General features: G+C 41.4%; 2 protein-coding genes across 4 annotated transcripts in view; one reads left to right on the top strand and one right to left on the bottom strand.

The window, feature by feature from the left end:
• egfl7 (EGF-like-domain, multiple 7) overlaps nt 1-6,604 on the top strand; it is an 11,271-nt gene extending 4,667 nt beyond the window's left edge. For all 3 annotated transcript variants that reach the window (XM_056403187.1, XM_056403189.1, XM_056403188.1), the window contains exons 3-9: nt 372-494; nt 1,623-1,735; nt 2,283-2,378; nt 2,503-2,715; nt 4,652-4,728; nt 5,061-5,223; nt 6,134-6,604. In XM_056403187.1, coding sequence (XP_056259162.1) covers nt 372-494; nt 1,623-1,735; nt 2,283-2,378; nt 2,503-2,715; nt 4,652-4,728; nt 5,061-5,223; nt 6,134-6,153 — 805 coding nt within the window. In that variant the 3' untranslated portion in view covers nt 6,154-6,604. The remainder of the gene's footprint in view (nt 1-371; nt 495-1,622; nt 1,736-2,282; nt 2,379-2,502; nt 2,716-4,651; nt 4,729-5,060; nt 5,224-6,133) is intronic.
• agpat2 (1-acylglycerol-3-phosphate O-acyltransferase 2 (lysophosphatidic acid acyltransferase, beta)) lies at nt 6,268-25,470 on the bottom strand. The gene is made up of 6 exons (XM_056403190.1): nt 24,261-25,470; nt 17,963-18,096; nt 13,413-13,588; nt 12,529-12,624; nt 10,931-11,003; nt 6,268-10,795 (listed from the first exon to the last, which is right to left on the bottom strand). Exons 1-6 carry the CDS (start codon nt 24,434-24,436, stop codon nt 10,638-10,640), a joined length of 813 nt encoding a protein of 270 aa, XP_056259165.1. The 5' UTR covers nt 24,437-25,470; the 3' UTR covers nt 6,268-10,637.

Below are 25,470 nucleotides of genomic sequence, written 5' to 3'. Positions count from 1 at the left end.
ACTTTCAGTTGATTTGCACAAAGACCAAAAATAAACTGAGAGCCAAACGAAAGGTCAAGTGGAGCCAAAGCGGTCAAAGATCAACTCTTAACTTTGACACATTCGGGAGTGATTACATGGGTTAGTCAGGAGTAGTTAGGCTGCATGCCAGCTCTTTGGTGACAAACAGAAACCTTGAGGCTTTAATCTGGACTTGCTCAGGCTTTCTGAATCAGATGGGAGAGACTTCCAGGGCCTAAATATCTCTCTGGAAAACTAGAATCATCTAAAACCAGCTGGGCTGCGGGCGCAGATGCTATTTGCAGCCTCGAAAAGTCTGTATTTCAGGTCAGTTTTAATATTTGATCTCATGTCTCATCCATTTTTGGCAGGAGGAGGGTGTGTGGCCGAGACCTCCGTCACAACGTTGTCACGGCAACGGAGTCCTACGTCCAGCCGGTGCACAAGCCTTACATCACCCTGTGTCAGGGGCATCGCCTCTGTAGCACTTACAAGTAAGACACGCTCTCTTCATACATACGAGCACGCAACAACACAATTAACAACAAAATTAACAACAAAAATTGACTTTTTTATTTATTTTTTTATTTATTTTGCGCTTTTGTCGGACGAGCTGAACCACACAGTCGAGCATTTACTGTACACGAGGACTCCAGTCAAAACAGTGTCAAAACAGTGTTCTAATTAAGCCTTGATAAGATGTTTATTTAATTAAGGGGTAAACAATGCTTGACATGTTTAGGAAGGGAGAGGGTTCAGGGTGCAGTCATAAATAGACCTAGACTTTCTCCCACACACACACACACACACACACACACACATAAATGTGCATTCTGCACAGAACTGGGTCATGGTGGCACATATTTGGGTGGAATCTAAATATCGAGCACTTTGTGTAACTACGGGAAATGAACTGCCTGCCTGCAGAGACTGCGGTTGTGTTTATTTTGGACCGCGTCTCCCTTCATACTTAGGCGCTCTCGATCCCTCTCTGCAGCTCTGATGCTTTCTAGTTCCCCCTTAACATTCCCTCAATTTTAATCCTTTTCTTTTTTTTTTAACTCTTCCCTCACCACTAAAGTTCAGTTTCACTTCTTTCTTTCTTTTTTTGGCTCATTATGTGGGCAGGTCTTAGGGCGATTACAGGCCCCTAAATCCCATGGTGGTTCTCCTCGCTTAGATGAAATTATTTGTTCCTTTTGTTTTCAGTAAACACATCTCTGGTCATGTTCACTTTGCTTTTAGCTTTTGCCTCAGTTTATCACCCAGCATCTCTCCTCACAAACTAAACATACCAGAGTCTCAGCAGGCTGCAGAAAAATCTCAAATTTTAAATCTGACTTTGCATCTCTTCTCCTGCCCCTTGCTCCCTCCCTCCTTCCCTCCCTCCTTCCCTCCCTCCTTCCCTCCTTCCTTCCCTCCTTCCCCATCTCATCCCTGACACACACTTGAAAGTCAGTGGTCCGTGGTTTCAATATTCCACCAAAATTCCCATTCTCTCATCGGCGTTCTTGCAGTCTGGCAGAACGCGGAGCAGACCGCACACATGAAGGCGATGACAGCATGAATAACCACAAATCCCTAACTGCTGTGGGTTGTCTTGTGTTTTTTGTCTCACACAGAACTGTGTACTCGGTGGCGTACCGGCAGGTGAGCAGAGTGGCGTCTCCTTCACGTTTCTACCCGGAGTGTTGCCCGGGCTGGCGGAGATTTCACTCTCACAACTGCAACCAAGGTAAACTGGTCCCTCCATGTTGCTCCTGTATGACCTGCACCTGTATAGTGGAGGAATAGGAGGCTAATATCTTAGCTTAGCATAAAGGACTGGAAGCCGAGCTCTATTTAAAGGTGAAAGCAAGAAAGATTCTTGTTAATGTTAAAATAAGACAAGCTGTGGTTTGATTGGTGGCTGCTATGAGCTGGACTATTTCACAGCCAGACACAACCAGGCAGCTGGCGAAAACTCCAGGAAGTCACTGCTCCTAGCCAAGAAATATTTCAGCACATAATGCCCTGTAATAACACAACTTTGTACAGATTAAAGAAAATAAACGTTAGAGGTGCTGATAGGCAGATTTTGTGCGGTTAAACAGAGCTGACCTACAGAGCTGAAGCTACAACCAGCGTAGCTTAGCACAAAGACTGGAAGCCTCCAGTCTGGTTGTCATGCTGGTTGTAGCTTCATATTTTAAGGACTGGTATCGATCCACTCATCTTTCAGCATAAATCCAAATAAGAATATTTTCAACCACCTGAACTGTCCCTTTAAACGTGTCTTACAGCTGTGTGTGGACAAGCCTGTGTGAATGGAGGCACCTGCTTAAGACCCAACCAGTGTGCTTGTCCGATAGGCTGGACGGGCCACCAGTGCCAAACAGGTAAACAAACACACACACACACACGCACACACACACTCACACTCACATTTACCTGCATGACCACACATGAGCTCTGTCTCTATATTCACACATAAACCCTTTCCCTGTCTCTCCTGTCTGTCAGATGTGGATGAGTGCAGCGAGCAGCGGCCGTGCGCCCAGGGGTGCGTCAACACAGCTGGCAGCTATCGATGCGCGTGCAGGGGCGGCTTCAGGCTCGCCGGAGACGGCCGTTCTTGTCAAAGCCTTCCTCCTCCTCCTCCTCCTCCTCTTCGTACCACCTCTCCCACTCCCACCCAGCCCAGCCAGGCAACAGTGGGTGGTCACCCTGACACGGGTAAATGAGCAGCACAGAGGCGTGTGCGTGCGTTCAAACAGTATAATTTTCTGTCTTGCAGCAGCAAAGTGTCTGGAGCGCAGAAGGAAGGAACATAGCCAGCTTCGCGGTCCATTATTACTTTTGGTACGCGCTATGCCACTCTCAACTCGTACCGTGAGTAATAATGCACTGCGACTGGTGCCGACTCCAGACGGATGTGTTGTGGTCTGGGCCCCGTGCAGTGAGACTGGGACCAGTTGGACTTTGATAATGATTCAGTTGACTCCTGAGAGTCCTGCGAGCAAAGCAAACATCTGCCTCTAATAGAGGTCCCATGCTAATACAGACCTTTTTTTTTTTAATCCCGCACACTCCATTAATTTCCTTAGAAATGTTGCAATGTTTTCTCTCACCATGAAAAAGTGGATTTTCATTTGTGTGTGCTTCCTGTATCTTAGCAACAAATAATAATACCCCCCCCCCTCCATCTCCATGTCTGCAAATGTGGTAGTTGACCCCAGGATATTCCTTTTTAATCTGTGTCAGTGTTATCGCTCTTTTGGGGATTTACGCAACATGAAACCTTAAAGAAATCTCCCCTTTATTTCTCCCAAATTTTTCCACCTTTGGGGATTTTTTTTGTGAGTCACTGTAAATCTAAAGGGAGCACTGTCTCATGTGTTATCAAAGAAACAAATCTCTATATTAATGTGAGACTGCCAAATTTCTCAGGCTCTGCTCCAAACTTCCTCATATTTATCAGTGTTCAAAAAAAAGAAGAAAAAAAAAAAAGACTAAAATCACACAGAATGAAACTCCTCAGCTGAAATGAGACCGTTCACCCCCGTGACTCTACATGATATGGATTGATGAGAGTCCTGCGAGTGTATTGCTGAGTCATCAAAAAGCCAGAAAAACACATGAAGAAAGAGGGATAGAAAGAAAAAAAAAAAACAAAAAAAACCCACTCGGTTTAAAAAAAGAAAAAGAAAAAAGGACTTGGTGAAACGATGGAGAGTTATTTGTGGGAGTGTGTTGCTCAGTTTCACCGCTCGGTTGCCAAAATGCAAGGCCAGCAGAGATGTTTTACTTGAGGCTGCGTTCTTTATCTGTCCATGCACACATGTCAGAGGGATGTCGAAGGAGATCACAAATATAAACACGGGTTTAAATGCTTATAAAGTAGACCGTGGCGCTGACCCTTGCTAAGCTGCGGAGGAGGAGGAGTGTTGGACTTCGTCTCCATCTTCCTTTCTTTTCTTTTTTTTTTTTTTTTCTTCCCCCCACGACGACGTCTCCTTCTTTTCACTCCACACTTGGCCAACACTTGTGTTCTCATTCCAGCTCCATCAACCCTGTCTGCTGGGGGTCATCGCCAGCCCCCCCCTCCCCCTCCTCCTCCTCCTCCTCCTCTTCTTCCTCCTCCTCACCCTGTTTCTCAACTCATTCTTGTATCAGTAATGGACCACATCTGGGAGAGATTGAGTCGCTCTCGGCCTGTGTGCCGGAGCGCAGCCAGAGAGAAGAGAGGTTCCTAATTCTGCATCCCCCGATCTTGGTCGCGTTTGTCCCCGGGGACGCTCCCCTCGGGTGGACGCAGACAGGCAGACACTTCCCTGTAACCAATGCAGGTTCACAGGAGGAATGAATGAGTCTATTTCTATTTCTAGTGACCTCTCTTTCAGTTTGTGTCTCAGCTTTTTCGGGCCGTTCCCATATCCATGATTTCCCCCCTCTGTGCCCAAAAATTCCCCCGGCCTCCCTGCAGCTCTGCGAACCTCTTCCTGGTTTCCAGTTTAGGGCCATGAATCACTCGAGGAGAGGGACTGATGAGAACAGGATGCCTCCAAGGAAACCTTTTAAGATAAAAACAGGAATAAACATACATCAGTCTCGCCTTTTTAGATCTATACACTCACCATCCTCTGTATATGTGTCTGTATGGTTTGTACAGGTGGAAGCTTCAGCCTGGCGGAGAACGTGACGGAGGAGGTACAGAGCCTGAGGAACAGAGTGGAGCTCCTGGAGAAGGTACAGCAGAAAACACATGAACACATGTTCAAACACACACACACACACACACACACACACACACACACACACACACATAAAAGCCACCTACCCTGATACCTCCCAGCCTCACTCACCATGAACACCTCTGCTCCATTTTTCACTGGTCTGATGTAAAAACCAACGATTCTTTGAAATGCCAGACCTGCTTTTTTTAAAAAAATGCTTTACGGGGTTTTAAAAAAGAATAAAAACAGCCTGTGTTTAGTGAAACAAACATGAAGATTAGTTGGGGATTATAATTATTTTTTGTTTATGAGGTGAGTAATAGTCTTTTTCCTCTCCCCGTGCAGAAGTTGCAGTTGGTCCTGACCCCGTTCACCAGCTTCTTCCCGCTGTCGTTGGACGAGGGCCTGTCGGAGAAGACCACCTTACTGTCCCACTCCTTCCAGCAACTGGACCGCATCGACTCCCTCAGCGAGCAGATTGGCTTTCTGGAGGAGCGCCTCGGCACATGTGAGTTACCGAGGGCTCACCTTTTGATTGCTAATAGCTGAGAACGTAGCACTTAAGAGGAGGGAAAATCAATATTTAGTTGAACACCAGTGAAACTTTGTGTCCCAGGAAAGTCAGACTTCAACTTCTTCAAGAAGATCAGAGACCATGTAAAAGCCCAAATGCAACAGTTGTCCCATAATTGAATAAAATCAAATGTATTAAAGTCCGTGTTAACAAAAAATCCAATAACATAATAAAATCTTGTGTCTGTAATGTAATAACTGTCTTGGCAGTGACTAAATAAGTTAAATGGTCCAATCAAAGTCGATCAAACTATAAGTGAAATCAAATTTGAACCTAATTAGAACATTAAAGATTGTTTCACAGGTATTTGGTCATAAACCAAAAATATTTGACAATATTGAAAATCAGAAGAATCATCATGTTATAGCAGTAAATCCTGAAAAGAAACATGAATGTCAGTGACTCAACATCACAAATATCGACCTCATGGCGGCGCTAGAGGAACAGACGTGGTCGTCAGGAGGCGTCGCCAGGGAAACGTGGCGGTCGGGAGAATGTGGTGGAAAATCCCATCTGCGTATCAGACGTTCCCCCCGCGTGGATCCCTGACCTAAACTTTAATAAACTCACAGCAGCTTCTTATTATAGATTTTTATGACATTAGGAGCTTTATCACATTTGGTTTTATTACATTATGTTCAATTATTGCATTCTGGGATCATGAAGCTCCAACTGTGAAAATCTGAGGCCAACAACCAAATTCCTCTCAGTTCGGATTAAAGTGGGGTCACAGATTACAGTGGGTTCACTTTTAATTTTACGGTCGCTACCAGTACTTAAGGAATTTAATTCAAAAAGTCGTGGTCAGTACAATGAGATATCTTTCTTCTCTTCTTCCCTGTAGGTTCTTGCCAGGAGAATTAACCACCGAACATTGTATTGTACGCAGCAGAAGAAGAAGTGTGTAAGAAGCAGACGGCAGAAACAACCTCAGTCCTTGTTATGCAGGGACACAATCGTGGCACAAATCATCTGTGATTTTTTTTTTCCCCCAACAGGTTCATTTACTTTTCCTGTTCAATCATTGTCAAATTTGTGATTTTGTAAAAGTACCTGTAACAGGGTCTGTGTCACCATTACATCATCCCTGTAACATCTAAATCAAACCCCCTGAGGGTCAAAGGTTAAACTGGCCACTTTGTTTCTGTGTTTGTTTTTGAATCAGTGCAGCTGTGTCCTCTGTCTGAGCCCCAGACGTGGACATCTGTATTTATGTATTTAAATTATGATTACTTTGTAGTTATTTCTCAGCGTTCCTGTAGACATTTTTTTACCTAGTTTTGTAACATTTTGTAATAAAAAGCCTTAATCAAAACATGTGTTGTGCTCAATGAAATGAGAGGATCACTGAATAAGGTTTGCAAATACACGGTCATGTCCACACTGCTGATGTAAGATTAGACAAACTCTCCATTAAGCTAAGACAACACTGGATGTCTCCGTCTGACCTCTCCTATACATAACCTCCAATCAGCAGAGGATGGAGTATTCAGATCTTTTACTTATGTAAAAGTATCAACACTGAAGTGTGATAATACTCCCAAGTACTGCATTCAAAGTACACAAGTATTACCAGCTAAATGTAAAGTATAAAAAGTCTTCATCAAGCAGAACAGCCCATTTCATAGCATTTTAAAGGAGATATTTGTAAGTTTTGCTATTGCTACATAGCTAACTTTAGCATTAACAGCTGTTTACTTACCAGTCTAGAAGAAACGTTGCGAGTTCAGCGTTTCTATCACGCCTTTTCTTCTACTTAAGTTAGCATGCTAACCAGCTAGCCCCAGCCCAGTTGGCCTGTCTCGTCACTTTCCAATACCGAGTCACTGTAGCGCCCAGTCTGCCCTGAAGAAGTAGCACTTCTTATATTGTAAACGCAAGGATGGCTGAAGCAGCTGTTAATGCTAACAATGGTTATGTAGCAAAACGTACAAATAGCTCCTTTCATAGATAACTTGAATTTTTAATCACCCAAGTATTAACATGTGAACAGTTTTTATTTAATGTTGCCTGATCAAAGTTTTTATGATTTTTCATTGTTTCTTTTTAAAATAAGTAAAAAAAAAAAGTTTTGAAAATCAAATTTAAAGAAGATAAAAGAGATTGCTGCTTTAAAATGAAGAAAAAATTCACAAAAAATGAAACTATCATTTCATAAAACTATAGAACAGGTTAATTTACCTCACTATTACCTACAAGTAAGAAGCAGCAAAAAATGAAAATGCTCTCTATCCATCTTAATTGTACTTGTGAATTTACTTTCCATCACTGATTTTAATATAAATGACAGTGGAAAGCAAAGCACGCATTTCAATTCACAAAAACTTTAAAAAGAAAAAAAAAAAAAAAAGAATGAATTTGTATTTATTCTTTTGCAAGGCATTCATGTCTACCCAGAGTAGGTGAAAACAAGAACACTACATCATCAATATTAAACCCGATACTATAATGGGCGTCTATACCATGTGTGCATACACACACACACACACACACACACACATATAGTACAATAGGGGACCACACACATACAAGGCTCTGCAGGATGTCAGCTCTGTCAGCTACCACCAATTACACTTTAATAGCTTTGGTGAAAATCAGAGAAAACTTGAAGTCCTTTTTATTTTTTTCCACCCAAACTCAGCATGAAAGGTGCTTTATTAAGGTTCAGAATACTTTTGAATCTTTTCCAATATTTTACATAATAGTTTGTAAACGACTGCCCAAAAAAAAGAAAAGAAAAGAAAAGAAAAGAAAAAAAAAAAGTCAACCAGCAGGAGTTATTGCAGAGCCTGTTAGCCACTGGTTCAAGCTCATGACACAAAGCTTACAAATCACACATTTTCTGTTACAAACTAACCAAGAAACAAACAGGAAATCAATGGATAAAACACTCCATTAGCAAAATGTATATGGTATAGTTCATATTTTTGGAAGAAACCAATTTGGTAAAGTACTTTTTAACATTCAAACCACTTTCTGCAAAGGTTAAATCTGCTCTTACAGTTAAGAAAAAAGTCAATAAATACTATATTCAAACTAAGAAAAAAAAAAAAAAAAAGTAGAATTTGATCAATTATTGTAAGTAGGGGCAAATATTCCACACTGGCCGTGAACATAACTGAAACCCTGACTGTCATGTACTTAAAGCAGAGAGCCCAGCAGGTATCAGTAAAACTACTGATGCGCTCAAACATGAACAGCAGTGTACAGGCTGAGTACCAACGTATTGATAAATCCATTCACATCATGATGCAGGTCTGTGTGCACAAGTCAGTCTAATGCTCAAATAAATACATTTCATAGATTTGATGCCAACTGTATGCAGGACAGCAACCCGCTTTAAAATAATAACTTCAAAATAAAACATTAAGATGCAGTTAGTAGTACATAAATATCCTGAATGCTGAAATACATTCTCAGATGGTGTTTGATGGGCAAAAGCGGCAAAAATAAGTTGATTTTGCAAACAGTGTAAAAGGCAGTGAATAATGTGAAATTTAAGACCTGGATGTAAACTAAAAACAGTTCAGTCAGTTCTATCTGGTTAGAAGTCAACATCAGTAAAAATTACAGAACAAAACCTGATCGTAAGCAAACAAGCAGAACAATCCAAAGTGCAACAACAACAACAACCAATCAAACTTAAGGCCAAAATTTAAATTATCATCTAAATATTGTCTATGAGGTTACGTCTAGTTAACAATTAAATCACAATTAAAAACAATGTCATTCACTTTTATGTCATTTTTATATTAATTAATACAAAACGGGGACACGCCTGCACATTTCCAATTAACAAAATACATTTGAAGTAATTCAACTTTTCTGAGATGCACGTAGAGATCGTTAGTAATTAGTTAATCTTCCAAGTTCTTCAGAACAAATATAAATCAGACTCAGTCAAACAGTTCTTGAGATCTAAATAATCCCATTGATTCTCTTCCTTACAGCAAGAACCGCCTTACATCATTGGTAGAGGTAAATCATATTATTGGTAAAAGGGCAATCAGTCAGCAGACGACTGGTTAAACAGGTCATAGTGAGTCAAGTAAATGGGCTCGCATCGGAAACTTCCTGAAAAATACTCAGTCATGGCACAGCAGGTGGCTTGCACTTTGGAACAGTAATGTTAAAACAGCTGGACATTGCACTTTATGAAATCACCTTTTTTGACACATCTTAAATAGGTTCACTTGTGAGTTCCTTCTGAGGAGCAAAAAAAAACGTGTGATCACTTTAAAAACAAACAAACCAGAAAAGAAAAAACAAGATTATTCAACGTGGAAATAAATAGCAAAAATACAGAATACAGGCAGAAGACACTTGCTGCTCAATGCTGCACGCAGGTTGATTTTAAAATTTTTGGAGAGACCGACTGAAAGAAAGCACAATGGTACACCAACAATGCACAACACTGAAAACTGATCAGTCCACTGAAGTCCATTAATCCAGTACAGATGGGTGCTATTGTTTTACACTGCATCTTGTAACCTTGAATTCCTTTGCTTTCTGACATCATGAAGTATGCCCATGAACTATTGGTCATAAGAGCTGAAGAGCCAATATGGATACAGAGTTAAATTCACAGCGACAGAACTAAAAGAAGTCCACGGTCAACCGGCGTCGACCTCTCACCTCCGCGTACGCTCTCCACCCCTCGTGGAGACCCCGCTCCTTTTGTCTTTAGGCAAGAGACTGGAATGCAGAAAGGGGGAGAACGCACTAAAAAGGAAAGGAAGGAAGGAGATGGTTCTTTGAAAGTGTGGTGTGCGTGTGTGTGTGTGTGTGTATGAGTGTCCAAAGATAACTAAAACAAAGGCAGCATGAGAGAACCACAAATACCCACTGACATTTATGAACAGAAAAGAGAAAATGCCAAGGTTTATCTGCTGAACAGAAAGCGGTAAGGAGGAAAAAAAAAAAGACAAAAAAAAAAAGACAAAAAAAAAAGTATAAAATGGTGATAAAGTCAGACAATAACAAAACCAGGCTTCCAAAGCAAGGTTGCAGGTGGACAGAGCCATCCAAAAGGCATGCATGAAGAACGACACACATCCATACTGTTCGGCTTGCCGTCCGTCACTCCGCTCACGGCGTGCAGAGCAGCGCTGCTGCCGGTGCTGCTGCAGACACAGTGAGGGTCGGGACTGACTGTGCTGTATGGTCAGGCCAGAGGCGGACTGGACCAGGCGTCAACTAGACAAGAAGAGATTTCATGACAAGAGACCGGTGTCATGTTGTTTCCTGGCCAAGTAATGGGACAACCTGGGGGGAGTGGGGAGGTCTGGGGGAGGAATGGGTCTCAGACAGGGACATAGGAGAAAGAGAGGCGGGAGTATGGTAAATGTTCAGTGCCTCAAGGGCCCGTTGCTCTGGGTTACGGAGTCAGAGATGTCCAGGAAGGCAGAGCGCATCAGGTTGAAGGATTTGTCGGAGAGGGATGACACATCGTCTGACGTCATCCCCTTTGTCTCGATCTTTGGAAGGATGTTCAATCTGATGGTCCCTGCGGAGGCGCAAAACTTTATTGTCAGAGGTCTCACAGAACATCGAGCAGCTCTTTGCATACAGATGTTGATAAGTAATACAAAACTTTAAGAAAAAAGAAAAGGACAAAGGGGAACAGGCCGAGCTGAGTTACCTGCTTTGAACTGCTTTTCTTTTCGTAGGTAGAAGTTGCTGTAGGAGGAGAAAACGACGGGTATGATGGGTGCCTGGAAAACAAGAATGAAAAGAGGATTCACACAGTATCCCCAAAATATTATCACCTCTTATTTGCCATGTTAGAATAAATATTTAAATTAAAATCTGACTTGTAAACTTTACATTTGAACGTCTTCTTTCTCCTAAACAAACTGAAACACGAGAAACAAACAGGCAGGAATGCTTCACTGAACCACACACACACAAAACCAGCACGACACAAGCAATCTCCATCTCCTCCACTGCTGCTAATAGAGGCCGAGTCGCTCTCTCAAGGCCCCCCCCCCCCCCCGAGTGGCCCTTCAACAGGACTGGCTGAGCCAAACGTGGCTCCCCCTGGGGGCTGTCCTGCTTCCACTCAATCGAGCCGGCCTGAGCACAAATGGAAAGGCTGCGCAGTAACTCAGCAGAAGCGAACGCACAGAGATTGAAATAGTCTCTGTTCACACAGAAACAGTCTCGAGTGGAAAGCGAAGCCACCGGGGGAAAAACCAAAACACACACCTCAAATGAAGTTGCTCTGCCACCTCACGCCAACACACACACACTCTCTAAACAAATCCAAATCACGTTCTCCTTTTAACATCTAAACACCATTTGTATAACATAAGCAGGTTCTGCACTTTAGAGCCAATTGAGCTGACCCCCCCCCTCCCCCGAATAGAAAATGTTAATGTGTTTGCTAATTGGGAGCAGCGGGGTTTTATTTTTGTAGCCTCTCAGCCCTGGTGCATATCTGAACCAAACTGATATCAATCTTTAGCAGCCAGTTACACACATACACACAACAACATTTTTGCCTGGTGTGAACCAAGTTGCGGTTTCTTTTTTTCATTTTTCATTTTTTAATTCATTCCACCCGTCTGACCCTGAGTGTGCGCTATGAAACATCGACTCAGGAACAGAGACCTCCTGCACGCACGCACGGAGAGATAAAGCTCATAAACGCACAGAGCTGAGCTGCCAATTACTCTGGAGTCACTGTGTGTTGGGAGCTCCATCCGCCCTCCCTCTAATCATCTGGTGAGAGGAGTTGGGGGAATAAGTTGCTTCATACAGGACGGACAACAACTTCAGAGCAGAACTGTCAGATTGAAAACACTTAGGAAAAAAAACAGACTAAACTATTCAGACAATTTCAAAGCATTCCTTGCAAACAAGTCTGGCTGATGCATTTGTATATCGGATATGGTGAAATCATACTGTTGCCTTGCGCCATATAAGGTTGCTAGCTCCCCCATGTGTCTAGAAGGAGCACAATGCTGGCAACATGACCCCTCACTCTTTCAGGAGGCAAACGTTGGCAGAAGTCTCCTGGAGCACAGCCAGCATCATCACAGCCATTCTGCCAGTAGGGTAAAGTATGAAGAGGATGAGGGTGTACAGTTACACCACATGAAACGTCGACTTAATTCACATGTTCAGACAGGATATAGATAGAACAGCTTAACCCCGCTATACTTGGGATACATGAACCCCCCCCCCCTAAAAAAAAAAGATGGTGAAATTTAAGGAGATCAGAGAAAAAGTACTTACTTGTGCCTGCACTGCCAGGTGGAAAGCACCTTTTTTAAAGGGCAGCAGGTCGCCTCTCTGGTTCCGCGTTCCTTCTGGGAACACCCACAGTCGAATCTGTGAGGGTCAGAGGACAAAGAGTTATTCATCCCGCATCATCCCCAGTGAGTCAAAACCAAAACCTTGTGACAGACCAACCACAAATAACTAAGTGACAGATTAAAGATAAGTATTGAACCCTGAAAAACTAAAGCTTGAGAAGTACTAGGTATTTTTAAGTTTAATTATTGGCAAAAGATATATGAAGATATAATATTTAAGATGAATAAAAAATCCACAATGGCTTATAAAGGAGATCTCACCAAAAAAGAGAAATGGAGTGGAAATAAAAATTAAATCTAAAATCAATCATGATTAAGAAAACACAAAATAATATATATTATTTTTTTTTTTTTTACATGACATAGAAAAGAAAAAAAACATTTTACATAACTACATGTACAATTGCAACTAAAGACACCGGGTTAAAAACGGCCATATGATAGAAAATTCAAGACGCCTGGATCACCACATAAGCTCTGAGCCTGAATTTAAAACGTGTGAGAGGAGGATCATGTTGCAGTATGATGGTATTTATTCCATAGCTGCTCCCCTCAATGACAGTGAGCTGTCCTAAATCCTGGAAGATGTAAATGATGTTCACGTCTGGTTTCTACGTGTGGATCAATGAATCTGAGTGAATCTATTAAATAATTGACATTTGTAAATAAAAAGAAAATACATGCAAAAATATACATTTATTCTGGAAATGGAAATAAAATTCAAACTGTAATCCATTTTGATTCTGACTTCAAGGCTTCCACTATCATCACTGATGAATCCCATTTAGACACGAGGCAGATTACCTGGTCGTCCAACATGGTTTTGGCTGCGTCAGCCATGACACTTTTGGCGTCGCTGGTCTTCTTGCGGTTGATAAAGACGATGCCGCCCAGCCAGCAAATGAGGCCTACTGTGCCAGCGTAGATCAACTCCTTCTTGGCGATCATGGTGCAGCGGTCCGGTAGGATCTCCATCAGGCCTGAGAAACAGAAGAGGAAGTCAGTCGTCAGAGTTTTCAAACAGGTAAGACAGTCGAAACTACTGTATGTAGACAGTAATATATGTTTAATATAAAAAATACATAATACATGTACATTACATAGACATAAAACTAATCATGAATAAGGTTGGTTCTGTTCATGAATGAAATTCTGCATTAAAAGTAGTTCTCTCTCTCTAGATTTGAGGCATTTTCCACGGAAAGAAGTTTTAGTTTATTTATCCACAGTGTGTGGCAGGTAAAGGCTGCTCCAAACCTGCAATCGGCGCAACAAATAAAGACATACACAGGTGGATAGTAAAAGTCAGCAGTGCCTGATGTTTGTGTGAAGCCTCAGCTCCTGATATGAAAGTCCTGTTACAGCAGTTTTCAGTTGCATGTTTGCTGAAATGATCAAGGAAGTGCCTGATAAAGGATCTTGTGTGCTATTACAGGCAGTGAGCATCTGTGCCTGTAATTTCATTTCAAAAAGTGCTAAAAAAAAAAAAAAAACTAAACAGAAGTCTTCTGTATGAAAGCACCAGATGTTAAATGCTCACCATCTTTAACCTTTTACAACAGACTGATACTGTATGAAAAGTCACACCTACATCTGATATACTCACACTCAGTCTCTAGATTATCAGGTAAAACTAGCTGAAAGTGATGCAGTCAACAAACCTGCAATAAATCCTATCATGAAGGTTATTATATAGTTTTTCTTTGAACCCATTTTACAGAGGTGCTGATTCAACTGTGTGGTTATTTTTGAGGCTGTAGGTAAATAATGCTGAATCATACAGAGAGTGTGTTTCTAATATTACGTCCAACCCATTTATATCAATGAGGGTAGAGTAAATAATAGAAACACCTGTCAGTGTGACACACTAAAATGACCATGCAGCTGAATCACCACCTCTCTAGAAACAGTTTCTACAGAAACTCAACATTATAACCTTCATGACGGCAGGATTTGTTTATGGACGTTGCCTTACACTGATTCATTTTGCCCAGCCGTAAACATAGAGTCTTTATTTGGTGGTACCTAATAAACTGAGTGTGTGTATCTGTGTGCATCAATAGATTAGACTCATCTTTTCCATCACTTTCAAAAAAAAAAAAATGAAAAAAAAAAGAAGTCCAGTCATAAAAATAGTCCAGGTATTACGCAACTGAAACTTTACAAATATGGTGTCTCATCACTTACGAGTAAGGCATCATGTACAGCATTTAATGTCCCAATTTCCTCATAAACCTCCACTCAATACTGTTGATATATTTCTCTCTGTCAATCCCACATCAAAAAGTATTATGTCTAACCTTTACAACCTTATTTTAAAACTGCACTGTGCCTCAATGCCGGCTATAGTACATAATATTGGCTGAAAGCAAAACTGAAGGTGTTGGCTTTTACTTCTTCACCGGCTCAACGAGTTATCTTATTTAAGTGGAGGGATTCTGCCCCTCGTTCCCACTCACGCTGGAGAAGATCTGATATACTACCTGGGGAACAGAGAGTACAGTGTGGCGCCCTTTCTTGACATTTCCTGAAAAACCTACTAGAAATAATCTCTACATAGTTCCTTTTTTCCTACGTTATTTTCTTATTTTCTATCTCTATTACTTCACTTATTTTTTCTGGTGCAATTAAGGTACATTATAGGTATTTTCTCTGTTTGGTTGTCTATAATTTTCATTTTATTTAGCCATAATCTAGAATATATCTCTTGTGGTCAGCTGTTTGTGTGTGTTTTTATTTGGGCAGATGAATGTGTTGTGATACAGGTGAGTATTCTTCAAAAAAGCTAAAAATCCGCCCCAACTTTCCCTGTACAGTTACTGTTTTATTCATTATGGACAATCAATAAAAAGACCTTTGAAAGAGAAACAACATGCCGACGCCAATTGGCTAAATGTAACATCCAACAACTCGATGTGGGATGAACTTTGGTCTGTCGGTCGTACTTATCTATGGTCTTGTGAAACCCTGGATTTCTCAAGTATAGAGTTTATTGATGAATATTATCTCCATGACCAACGCTTACATTATAAAATATGTTTGATCGACCTTCGTGCAAAGGCTGCTGGTGCAAAAGAAATAGCGGTGGACAACAAACAAAAAATTAGAGACAATAAAAGAAAGCAAACACAAGCAGATGCGTCTGTACGGACAGATCCAGCGTTATAAATCATGTCAAAAAGAGTGCTTAAAACCGAGGCCTAGCTGTGGAGGTGAGGTGAGAATTTTATCACATCATCTTGAGGATGAGCAGCTATTAATGGCTGGGTGTAGCTGTTGGCATGGCAACTTGGACGCCAAATCAGACTCATGCTGAGTTTCCTCAGCACTAATTAGATGCCTAGTTCTCCCCCTGCTGTCACTACCCTGGCCTGGAGCCTGGCCTCATCACTCAGAGGCCCTGAACAACACTGTCTCCCAGGCTCTGATGGAAAGAAAACATACCTACCGCTAAATTAGTGCCCTCAACAATGAGTTTTAGGACTGAGAGGAATGACGCGCCGATAAAAGACTTGCCCACACATGCAAAATCAAAGACAAACAAGAAACTTGCTATGACGTGCTATTATTCACTCTACACCAAGTTTAAATGGTACCCAGTAAATTTAAAGACAGCTTTTATCTCCGACTGGGTCCTGTGAGGCCAGTGATGTATGAATTTTTTTTTTTTATTGGTGTATGTATTGATCAACGCTTTCCACGATCTTCTGTGCCAAATCCAAACCGCTGAATACAATGTTAAAATCAGTTCTGTGGTTGCATGGCGCTCTGCTGCACATCGTGCTCCATTCTGCCAGCACAAAGCTGGTTTCATTTTACATTTGTCCCAGTTTTCGCAGGACTATTGCTTAACCTTCACTACAATCGCATTTAGCAACCAAAGCCAAGAGAGCTGGTTCTTCCTAGATTAAGTTTAAAGTGTGGATGTGATTAACCTGACAGGCTCTAACATTTGGTTCAAATAAGTTGTGAGGGTTCTGTGCTGACCTTCCCTCTCCGGATCAGGAGAGGTGTGAAGTCCTGGGGGGCGGGCAGGGTGGGTAGTGATGTCTTTAACAGTCCCGACTGTCCATTTGTTTGGTGGCCAGGCCAATCAAATCCATATGAAATTACTCATTCGGGCCGCTAATTACTATGGACCAGTAGTTGGGGGTCAACCCTACAGTAAATTCAGGTCATCCGTCGTCAGTCGTTTACAGTGTGATTGGAGGGGATGGTTTCCTGTGTCATGATGTCAGTGAGCTCATCCAGGTCAGCAGTCAGAGCACTGAAAGCAGCGGTGACCACGGTCACTGGGCTAACAGGGGAGTGCAGACATTCTCTGTACGGATTACCTGCTCAGTCAGGTGTGCAGCATCTTGCTCACACAGGCTGGAGGCAGGACGTCAGCACTGACCACAATAAAAGGTCAGCATAAAAATGACAAAATCCCTCCACTCTGTGACATCAACATTCATTCTGATAAAAAGCACATTCTCCCTCCATGTGTTCCTTGTTAGCTCTGATATGTAAACTGTCCTGGAAACATTCACCTAGCCACGTTTCCATGAAGCACAGAGCGGCAGAGTGTGAATAATCCTTGTTAGTTCTATTGAGCAGCAGCAGCTTTTCCATGTTATTGGCCAGGGAGTGGAGACTCGCCTCATGTATACTCGAGAGCAAATTCAGAAATCCCCACAGTCGGTGCAGTGGTACACATCTTCCATCTGTGACTCTTGCATCTACCGCAGATGACTGCGGCTACTTCAACTAAAACATCCACAAAACTCCCTGAGTGCATCACCTCTATCAAACGGCTCAGTTCAGGGTGAACTGTTGAGTGCACAACACTTCTTCTCTGGCAAATCTGTTCGTATTTGAGTTGCCGAAGACAAGAAACAAACACAAACTAACAAAAATAGAAAAGAAATCTGCTGAGGAAAAGCTGCCATCTGCACAACCATCTTGCATCACTCCTCATCGTCCAACAAAATCAGTTTTGAAAAAATAGATGAGACAGGCTGCATTTCCTAACCTCTCACCATTGTTCCAGGCTCACTTTTAAAACAGATATGACAAGTGCCAGTGGCGCCAGTTATAGATCTGATTTTAAAGTGTTGACTTTCAGCTTCACATACTGTACGATCAATGTGAGAGTCATAGCTCTTTGTATACATAGTCCCTCCAGTGTTTGAACAATGTAGCAGGACAATAACAAGGCAGTGATTCCTACATAGCCCAAAGTGGGCGTTAATATCTAAAATTAAAGCCATAAATCAACGCTTTAGTTATCGTTTCATTTTAGATCCAGTGTGCTGGAGCACAGCCCCAACACAGGATAACAAAAAAAATCCATATAGTACAGCAGTACCCACCCAAAACATCCAGGGAACTCTGGTGGTTAGAGATGATGACATAGGGTCCCTCTGTCTGCAGATGCTCCCAACCGCTCACTTCGAACCGTAGACCCAGGAAATACTTCACATGACGAACCAGGGAGCGGATAATCCTGGCGGGGAAAAAGGTTAATTACAGTCCTGAGCATAGGTTACTGTTCACAGTCATGTGAGTGCAGTAGGCTACATATTATTAACCAAAAGCCTTGTTGGAGAGGTTAATGGTCACAGAGGAATGTATAAAGCTTGTTAAATACTGAGGTATTACCTTACATTGTGAGAACACCAGCTCGGATATTTTCAATTTGACCTCAATCAGGCAATATAGTCATGACTGTCTTACAAGACATCTGGTAGAAAATCCATGTCCCACTTTGCAAACATTAGATTTGTTTGTTTCTTGTTTGGTTAAATTATCGCCTGTAGTAAGTACAACGCTCCAATTAGCTTTGAGAAAGAATCTCCTACCATCTGCCCGTCTGACACTGAAGAGAAACAAATACAGCAACGTTACGATACATATTTGATACCAACGTCGAAGACACACAGCCAATATGGGCTGTGATTAGTCCGATGAAATCAATACTTTAATTTATCTGCAATTACAATCTAAAAAGGGGAGTGACACGGGTAGTAAAATGTTCATTATCCAGTTTTAGCGAGAGCACTTTCCAACTAACTGCTAAATATAAAAGTCAATATTTGATAGAAGCTGCTTTGATTGATTTTTGCCACTAGGGGGAATAAAAACTTTCCAACAGGCTGACAAACCTACAACCACCACCACAACACCAGCTGATAATGTTGTCATGGGAAACAGTAGTTTCACTCAGTCTCTAGCAAACAGGTAACAACATCACCAATCATGTAGAGTCATATTTCTAGCCACCGGGCAAACATAAATTCAATACTCCCTCTCCTTTTAGTCGTTTTGACTTCATCAGCTCTTCAGAAAAATATCTGGGTGTTTAGCTGCTTAATGTTAAACTCTTTGCCAGCTATTTGATGACTTCCTGGAGTCAAGCAGTGAAGTGTAAACAGGGGTTTAATCAAAGCTTGTTTGCCGACTACTGCTGTTGCTGGAAACGTGGATAACAGAAACAGCTCATTCTCAACCTTGCAGTACATGTGCGGACCAGAAGCCAGAGCGACGAGCTAAAAGAGGCGAAAAAGCTCTGTAGAGTTGCACATGTGGGTGTTAACCGACACAACTGGTGACCCTTTAACATTTCAGTCACTTCTAATATAGTTAGTCAGTCAAGGTTCAAGAGTAGTAATGAGGTTCAGGTTAAAAATGTCTCGACTTGATTTAAAAAAAAAAAAAAAACAAAATCTTCACAGAATCATTTGTGCTGGTTCCTGTTTATACTAGAACTTGACCTTTGTAGAGACAAAGCCGAAAATATCTCTGAACTGCATTAAGTCACATCAGAGGTGACCTCTCCCCTGACTTGGAAAGCTCTAATTGTCATTCTTAACAACCAGCTCCAGGGTGAGACCCATGTCATAAACTGATTATGCAGGATACATGCTATTAAAATCCTTTCTCACCAATCACTGTGACACCCTTCAAGGTTAAAGATTTAATCCCTTCCCATGTAAACACCCACACCTACCTCCATAACATTTTCTCCTTGGCCCTATAACACTTTTAAAAAGTCTGCCTTGTCCTGAACCAGTACACTGTCTCACCTCACACAGTCAGTGGCTGTCAATCTCAGATTTATCTACACTGGTGTCGGTATGGAAAACTGCAAAGAGGGCCTTGGCATTTTATGTCCAGTCCAACTCCACACTACAATCAGCTAATCAGCCCTGTATTCTTCACCAGTATCTTATCATCATTCAATTGTGGTTTCACTCTTTTCCCTCCTGGAGCCAGGAGGTAGCAACACAATCTATTCAAAACTGTGATCCCACATAGTCCTTTCACTGAATGTTAATATATCTGTAGATTTATCTATAAAATAAAAGGAACATTTTAACTTTATGAGAAAGGGGGAAGAAACGCTGGTAAGAATTGCATAAATGAAGAGTGCGGTGCAAATTTGTTCAAAGCCTTTCATTCAATTTATGTTTGCAATCTGCCTCTAATTAACATCCAAATTTCCTCAGGCAGCAGCTGATTACAGATTCCACACCTGTCACATCCTGCAAGTGTAGGGATGTTCGAAAGGTACAGGCCATATATGCAAGTCATCTGTGTGAGTGAAAATGAAAATTCAAATATGACTAAAATATTCATTAAGGATTCATAAAAACACTGTAAGAGATCAAATAATAAATAAATATTAAAAATAAGATCTTTTATAAAAAGGGAAAAAATGAAATCTACTACCATTAAAATTTGTTATGAAAAGTACAATGGTCACAGCACAGTTTCACAATCATACATCCATAACACGCAAGAATTTTCCCCATGCAGCACTGAATCACAAATTTTGAATGACAAACCAGCTGTTTTTTCCTGTGCAACACACAAAAAACTAGCTTCTGTTACACCACCAACTGGAATGACCTTCCCTCTCAGGGAAAACAGCAGAGTCACTCCCCATCTTCTGTCTCAGCCGGAGAAATCATCACTTCAAAAAATACCTCATGAATCATACCCCCCCCCCCCCCACCCCCCAAAACTTGTACCTCATGTTGTTGTCCTAATCTGCCCTCCTTTTAAAAATGCCATCTACCAATCTCCTTGTAATTTAGGGTAGTTTTTTTCCTGACACTTCTTTAATAAGAAAGTTGTAACTACAGTTTGGATTTTCTTTTTCTGTTATCTAGGAAGACACAATGTGAAAAACATGTAAATTTCCAACTTTAGTACACAATCATGCCGCAACCCTTTTACGATAATCACACATTTCCAATTGTCCTTTCCAATATCTTGTTCCAAAATAAACTAAACTAAATGATCCTGTCAGTGGTAATTCTATGTGATTTTGCGCTACTGGACTGACAACAGCAAAGTCACTTAGTACATTTCAATGCACTTAATTTCACCCTGATGCCAGAGCTGATAATCTTTTACCCATTCACTGAGGATAAAAGGACCAAAGAGCACATTTACTGGACATAAACACTCTTGGAAAGACAGCTGAACTGCTGTTAGCTGTAAATGAGGGGAGCAGGGATTTGCAGTCTTATCTGCCTGTGTTTTTCTCAGGAGTCTGTTTTTTTTTGCAAATGAACAAATCTCTCAGGGTTTTTTTCTTTTTGCTTGTAATATTTTAGTCTTGGGTCAGCTGAATGGCGATGATGTGCATATAACAACTGTACATTTGCTGGAATATTATGAAACCTTAACAAGCAAAACTCTAACTCTGAGAGTTAACAGTGATAATATAAATAAAATAAGAAGTTTTGATGACATAGTTAAGCTGAAGTTTTCCTAAAAGTGGTCTGACTATTTGTGTATACAATTGCCAATGGAGTCCACTGTAAAGCTGCACTGACTTGAGTACCAACAAATCCATACGTTAACAATTAAGCTGGGAAGAAGATGTTATCATAACTGATAAGAATGATAAGCAAAACATCAAAAAGAGACACAGACTGCTAAGAACAAAATCCTTTTAGGAACTGAACATAAATAAAAATAGTTACTTGTCATATGATATACATTCATATGTGATGATTACCTCGCTAACTCACGCCAAGCTTTCCTTTTCTTACCTTTTGCAAGATGGTGCAACTCATGTCGAGCTGGTATAGGTGGCAACCAGACGTATTTGATTACAGCATGAAAAAGTAACTCTCACTATGTTTTCATAATCAAAGACATGATAAGGTTCTTAATTCCCTTAAATTCATTACCATGTGACTCTACTGTCTCACTTTTAAGCTAAGCTTGCACATGTACGTTTGATTGTCTCACTATAGTAAAACAACTTAACCTTTAAACCACAATATAGTCTTGGGGATATCTTACAACACAGAAGTACAGTGATAAAACACTCAGTCTAGTGTAAAAGTCACTGGTTATGCAATGACTCAGACAGTGTTGCAGCAATATTAAGATTGTTCAAGGGGAATGAAACGGCCTCGGTTGGATTCTTTTTATGGCTAATCCACTAAGCTTTTCCGACTAATTCAATTCATTATCAGTCTCTCAATAAGTTCCTTTTGAACCTACAAAGCATATTGGCATTTAGGTTGATGTGATACCAGCATAGGGTTCAACCATCCTGGCTGCTCATTGATTAAAAGGTGAGTCCGACCTGTTAGCTGTGAAAATATTGTACCAACAAACAAAGATACCGGTGCTGAAGCTAATTCAGGTGCTGAAGGTCAGAGGGCTGTTCAAGACAGGGGCATGGTGACAGGATCAGAATGACACTGCAGAGGACAGACTCATTCATAAAGCCAGGGACAAGAAAAGGGATAGTTTTAACAATGTGGGCTTTAATGTCAGTCAGTCAACGGTCTCAGTGACAACATTACTGCTTAGTAAAACAGACAGTAACAATGGTAGTCTCCCACTGATGCTAGACGCTATTACACAGTATGGAACCTGAGCTCTCGCAATTGTGAGTGAGAAAACTAAGCCTCTGTCCTTTATCTGTTGTCATGACATCCTACCTGATAACTGGAGCCCATAGCCAAAAGTAACTGTTCACATTAAGTGACAGATACTGTGTGACTACATTTACAATAAAATGAAAACCAACAAGAGTGTTTCAGGAAACACAAGCACAACATTAACAGTAACTTGAGTTCTGTGGATGCATGTGGATGACCGTACATGTTGAAGCTTGTTACTGGGTCACATTCAAGTCAGCTGTGAAGCAAGTAGTCACCCCCCAGAATTCAGCCCTTTGTGTACCCGTCTGACAGCTAATGTCTGTGACAGACTGCTCTGTCCTTGATGAATCACAGAGCTCTTTTTTCGCCACAGTTGGCTAGTATGTAGAACGTGCAGCCAAAACTCTATTCACTCCCTGTGCAAGGTCTGACCCCAATTCAGTCACTTTGTCACAGTCAACAGGTCCTGATAACCTTTGAGCTGTCAGAATGGTACACTGGTGCAACATGACACCACGGCTAACGTGACTGCAAAACAGTTATTCCAAGTGCAGCGAGGCAGTAAGGTCCGCTGTTGTAACTGACAGGGCTGCTGTTAGCAGATCAAGGCCAAGTGAGGTTGCATCGAGGAAGGGCCTCATAAGTATACGGTAACCCAACTCTAATCAGGGGGAACTTGCCATCTGGCATCTGTCTCTTCAAGGTAATTACGGGAATGCAATCATTTGTGTCCAGCAATCCATCCTCACCATCTTGGTTTAACCACAACAGCAGCAGCAACCCCCCAAGTGGACGCTGACCTCAAAGGCGTACTACATTTCTAACAGGTATCAGCTGACCTGGTCAATGTGTGTGTCAAGTATGAAGTATCGAAATTCCTCCAGTGGTAAGGCCAAGTGGTCATTCCTATAGAGCTTTACCTGCATCAATCAATGGGTAAAGAATGGCCTCAAGAACTCATTCATACACTTTGAACAAAAACTGAACATTACAAGCTTCATAAGGATATGATTTATTGCAGAGATGTTGTCCTGGCTTGTATGTTTAGAGGTGCAGCTTCAAGGGACACACTGACAGCTCAGTGCATAGTACTACACCTATCAGCTGCTTGATTAAAACTGATTTAGCTAGCGTAATTTCTACTGTTTCATTATTAAAAAAGCAGCTGAAACAATGATGTGTTGTTGTGATATTCGGTGGGCAGACTTGTGACTTATGACCGTTATGTGATCACCTCACGGAACTTGGCTAACGTCAGGCATTTGACTGGAGGGAAGGTAGCACGCATTCTTGCAGGAAATATAATTAAGGTAATTACCGTTATCTAAGGGTAGTATTGTTTCACTCAGGTTGGGAATAGTCAGAACACGTCCTGACTTGGTTTGAGTAAGCAATGGACATAAACATGTTAATGTTAGCATTCTTGTTTTCGGCTAACGCGCCCATACTACCAGAGTCCAAGGGGGCTAATGTTAGCATATCTGTGATTAAAAATGCATCAAGTATTTAACTATATTTTGTTATGTTTTCCTTTCAAATGTGAGACAAACGTGTAGACTAGAAGCCCCCCGAGGTTACAGTGATGTTATTCTAACATAAAGAAGATCTACATTAAGAAAGATGATGTTGTTAGCAAGCCATATCTAAATGTTTAATATGAACCACGGCTGCTGCTAGCCAGCTAACAAGCTAGCGTTGGCTAGGCGTTAAACGTTCGCTGCCTGCCGAGCGACTTTTATTATGCAAACAAACTCACCTCATGTTTTCAATGTCTCTGCCTCCGCTTTTCAGTATACACAGAGGAATCGCAACCAGGGCCAAGACCATCATCCAGGCGACGTAAAAGCACTTTTTGAAATAAAAAACAAACGTGCTGCTGGTCCACATCAGGAGTGGAAACAGCAGCAGCGGTATCATCCACATCACATCCATAGCGATCCACCACAGAGGCTCACCAGTGCCAGCGGTAACACACGCGGGTTTTTGGGGCGGATGAGAAAACCGCTAACACGCCGGTTAGCTACGGTGCGAGCGAGAAGGGAAGCACCGAGACCCTGACAAACATTACACAATCAAAAAGTGTTCCTTTGGGGAACCTCAGCGATTGCAATGCTCGTCTCCTGCCGTCCGATATGAACATGAAACGCTGCTCATCTGTTGCTAAATGGCATCATGAGGTGGAGTCAAGTCGTCATCGGTTGTATTTTTTTCTATTTCCGGTTGCTGGACTACTATAGTCTGATGTCACAAACTACAGACTAACAATTCAGTTTATTTTGCAGCCTGTATAAGATTGAATAAAATTAATTTTACAAGCATTAAATGAAAGCACTAGGTTTAGTCATTTTTATCCACAATCTGAGCTCTTGCAGGATACTTTATGTAAATTTTGCCAGGCCAAACATACAAATTATGTCCGCTGTAATAAACCTGTGTGGATTCACTCTCTCCAAAGTGATATCCTTATAAAAAAGACCAGTTTGACAGCCGATTACATGAATAATTGGATTAGCAGTGATAATCCAATCCTTGGCTATAATCTGACACTGTCCAGCAGCCTTGACTATGCTCCAGACATGTCGAAGAGCTCTACTTGACATGATTTGGAAGATTAGGATCAATCCGTCATTAATCCTGTTTTAATATGTGCTGTTACCCTAATCATTGGCTGACTCTAAAACTTGGCATCTATCTACTCAGGCAGTAGCAGTAATGAGTCTAATTTGCACATTGTAAAATGCATAGAAGTAAAATATAATGCTCTCTTAAGTGTGTGTGATGGATAAAAAAGAAACCTCAAATCATTTAAAGGTTTCTCTGTTGGCTTGTATCTATAGGTGGGAATACAGAAAAGTGGACTACACTTTGTAAAGATCCAGAATCACAATAATGACACTGGTAGAAAATATGAAAATAAAGCTTTTCTTAAAGACTGGAACAATGTCGGGTCAACTAATAAATTGGGA

Source organism: Seriola aureovittata, chromosome 18, assembly GCF_021018895.1.
Source record: "Seriola aureovittata isolate HTS-2021-v1 ecotype China chromosome 18, ASM2101889v1, whole genome shotgun sequence".
Taxonomy (NCBI): Eukaryota; Metazoa; Chordata; class Actinopteri; order Carangiformes; family Carangidae; genus Seriola; species Seriola aureovittata.
Note: the sequence above shows the minus strand (reverse complement) of the source record. Positions and strands in the feature narration are given on the sequence as shown.

Excerpts from the sequence above, each read along its gene's own strand:
- agpat2 (XM_056403190.1), bottom strand. The coding sequence starts at position 24,436 with ATGGATGTGATGTGGATGATACCGCTGCTGCTGTTTCCACTCCTGATG. Across the intron at positions 13,589-17,962 it reads GAGTTCCCTGGATGTTTTGG|GCCTGATGGAGATCCTACCG; the intron begins GTGGGTACTGCT and ends TCTGTTTCTCAG. Across the intron at positions 10,796-10,930 it reads AGAAAAGCAGTTCAAAGCAG|GGACCATCAGATTGAACATC; the intron begins GTAACTCAGCTC and ends GCGCCTCCGCAG.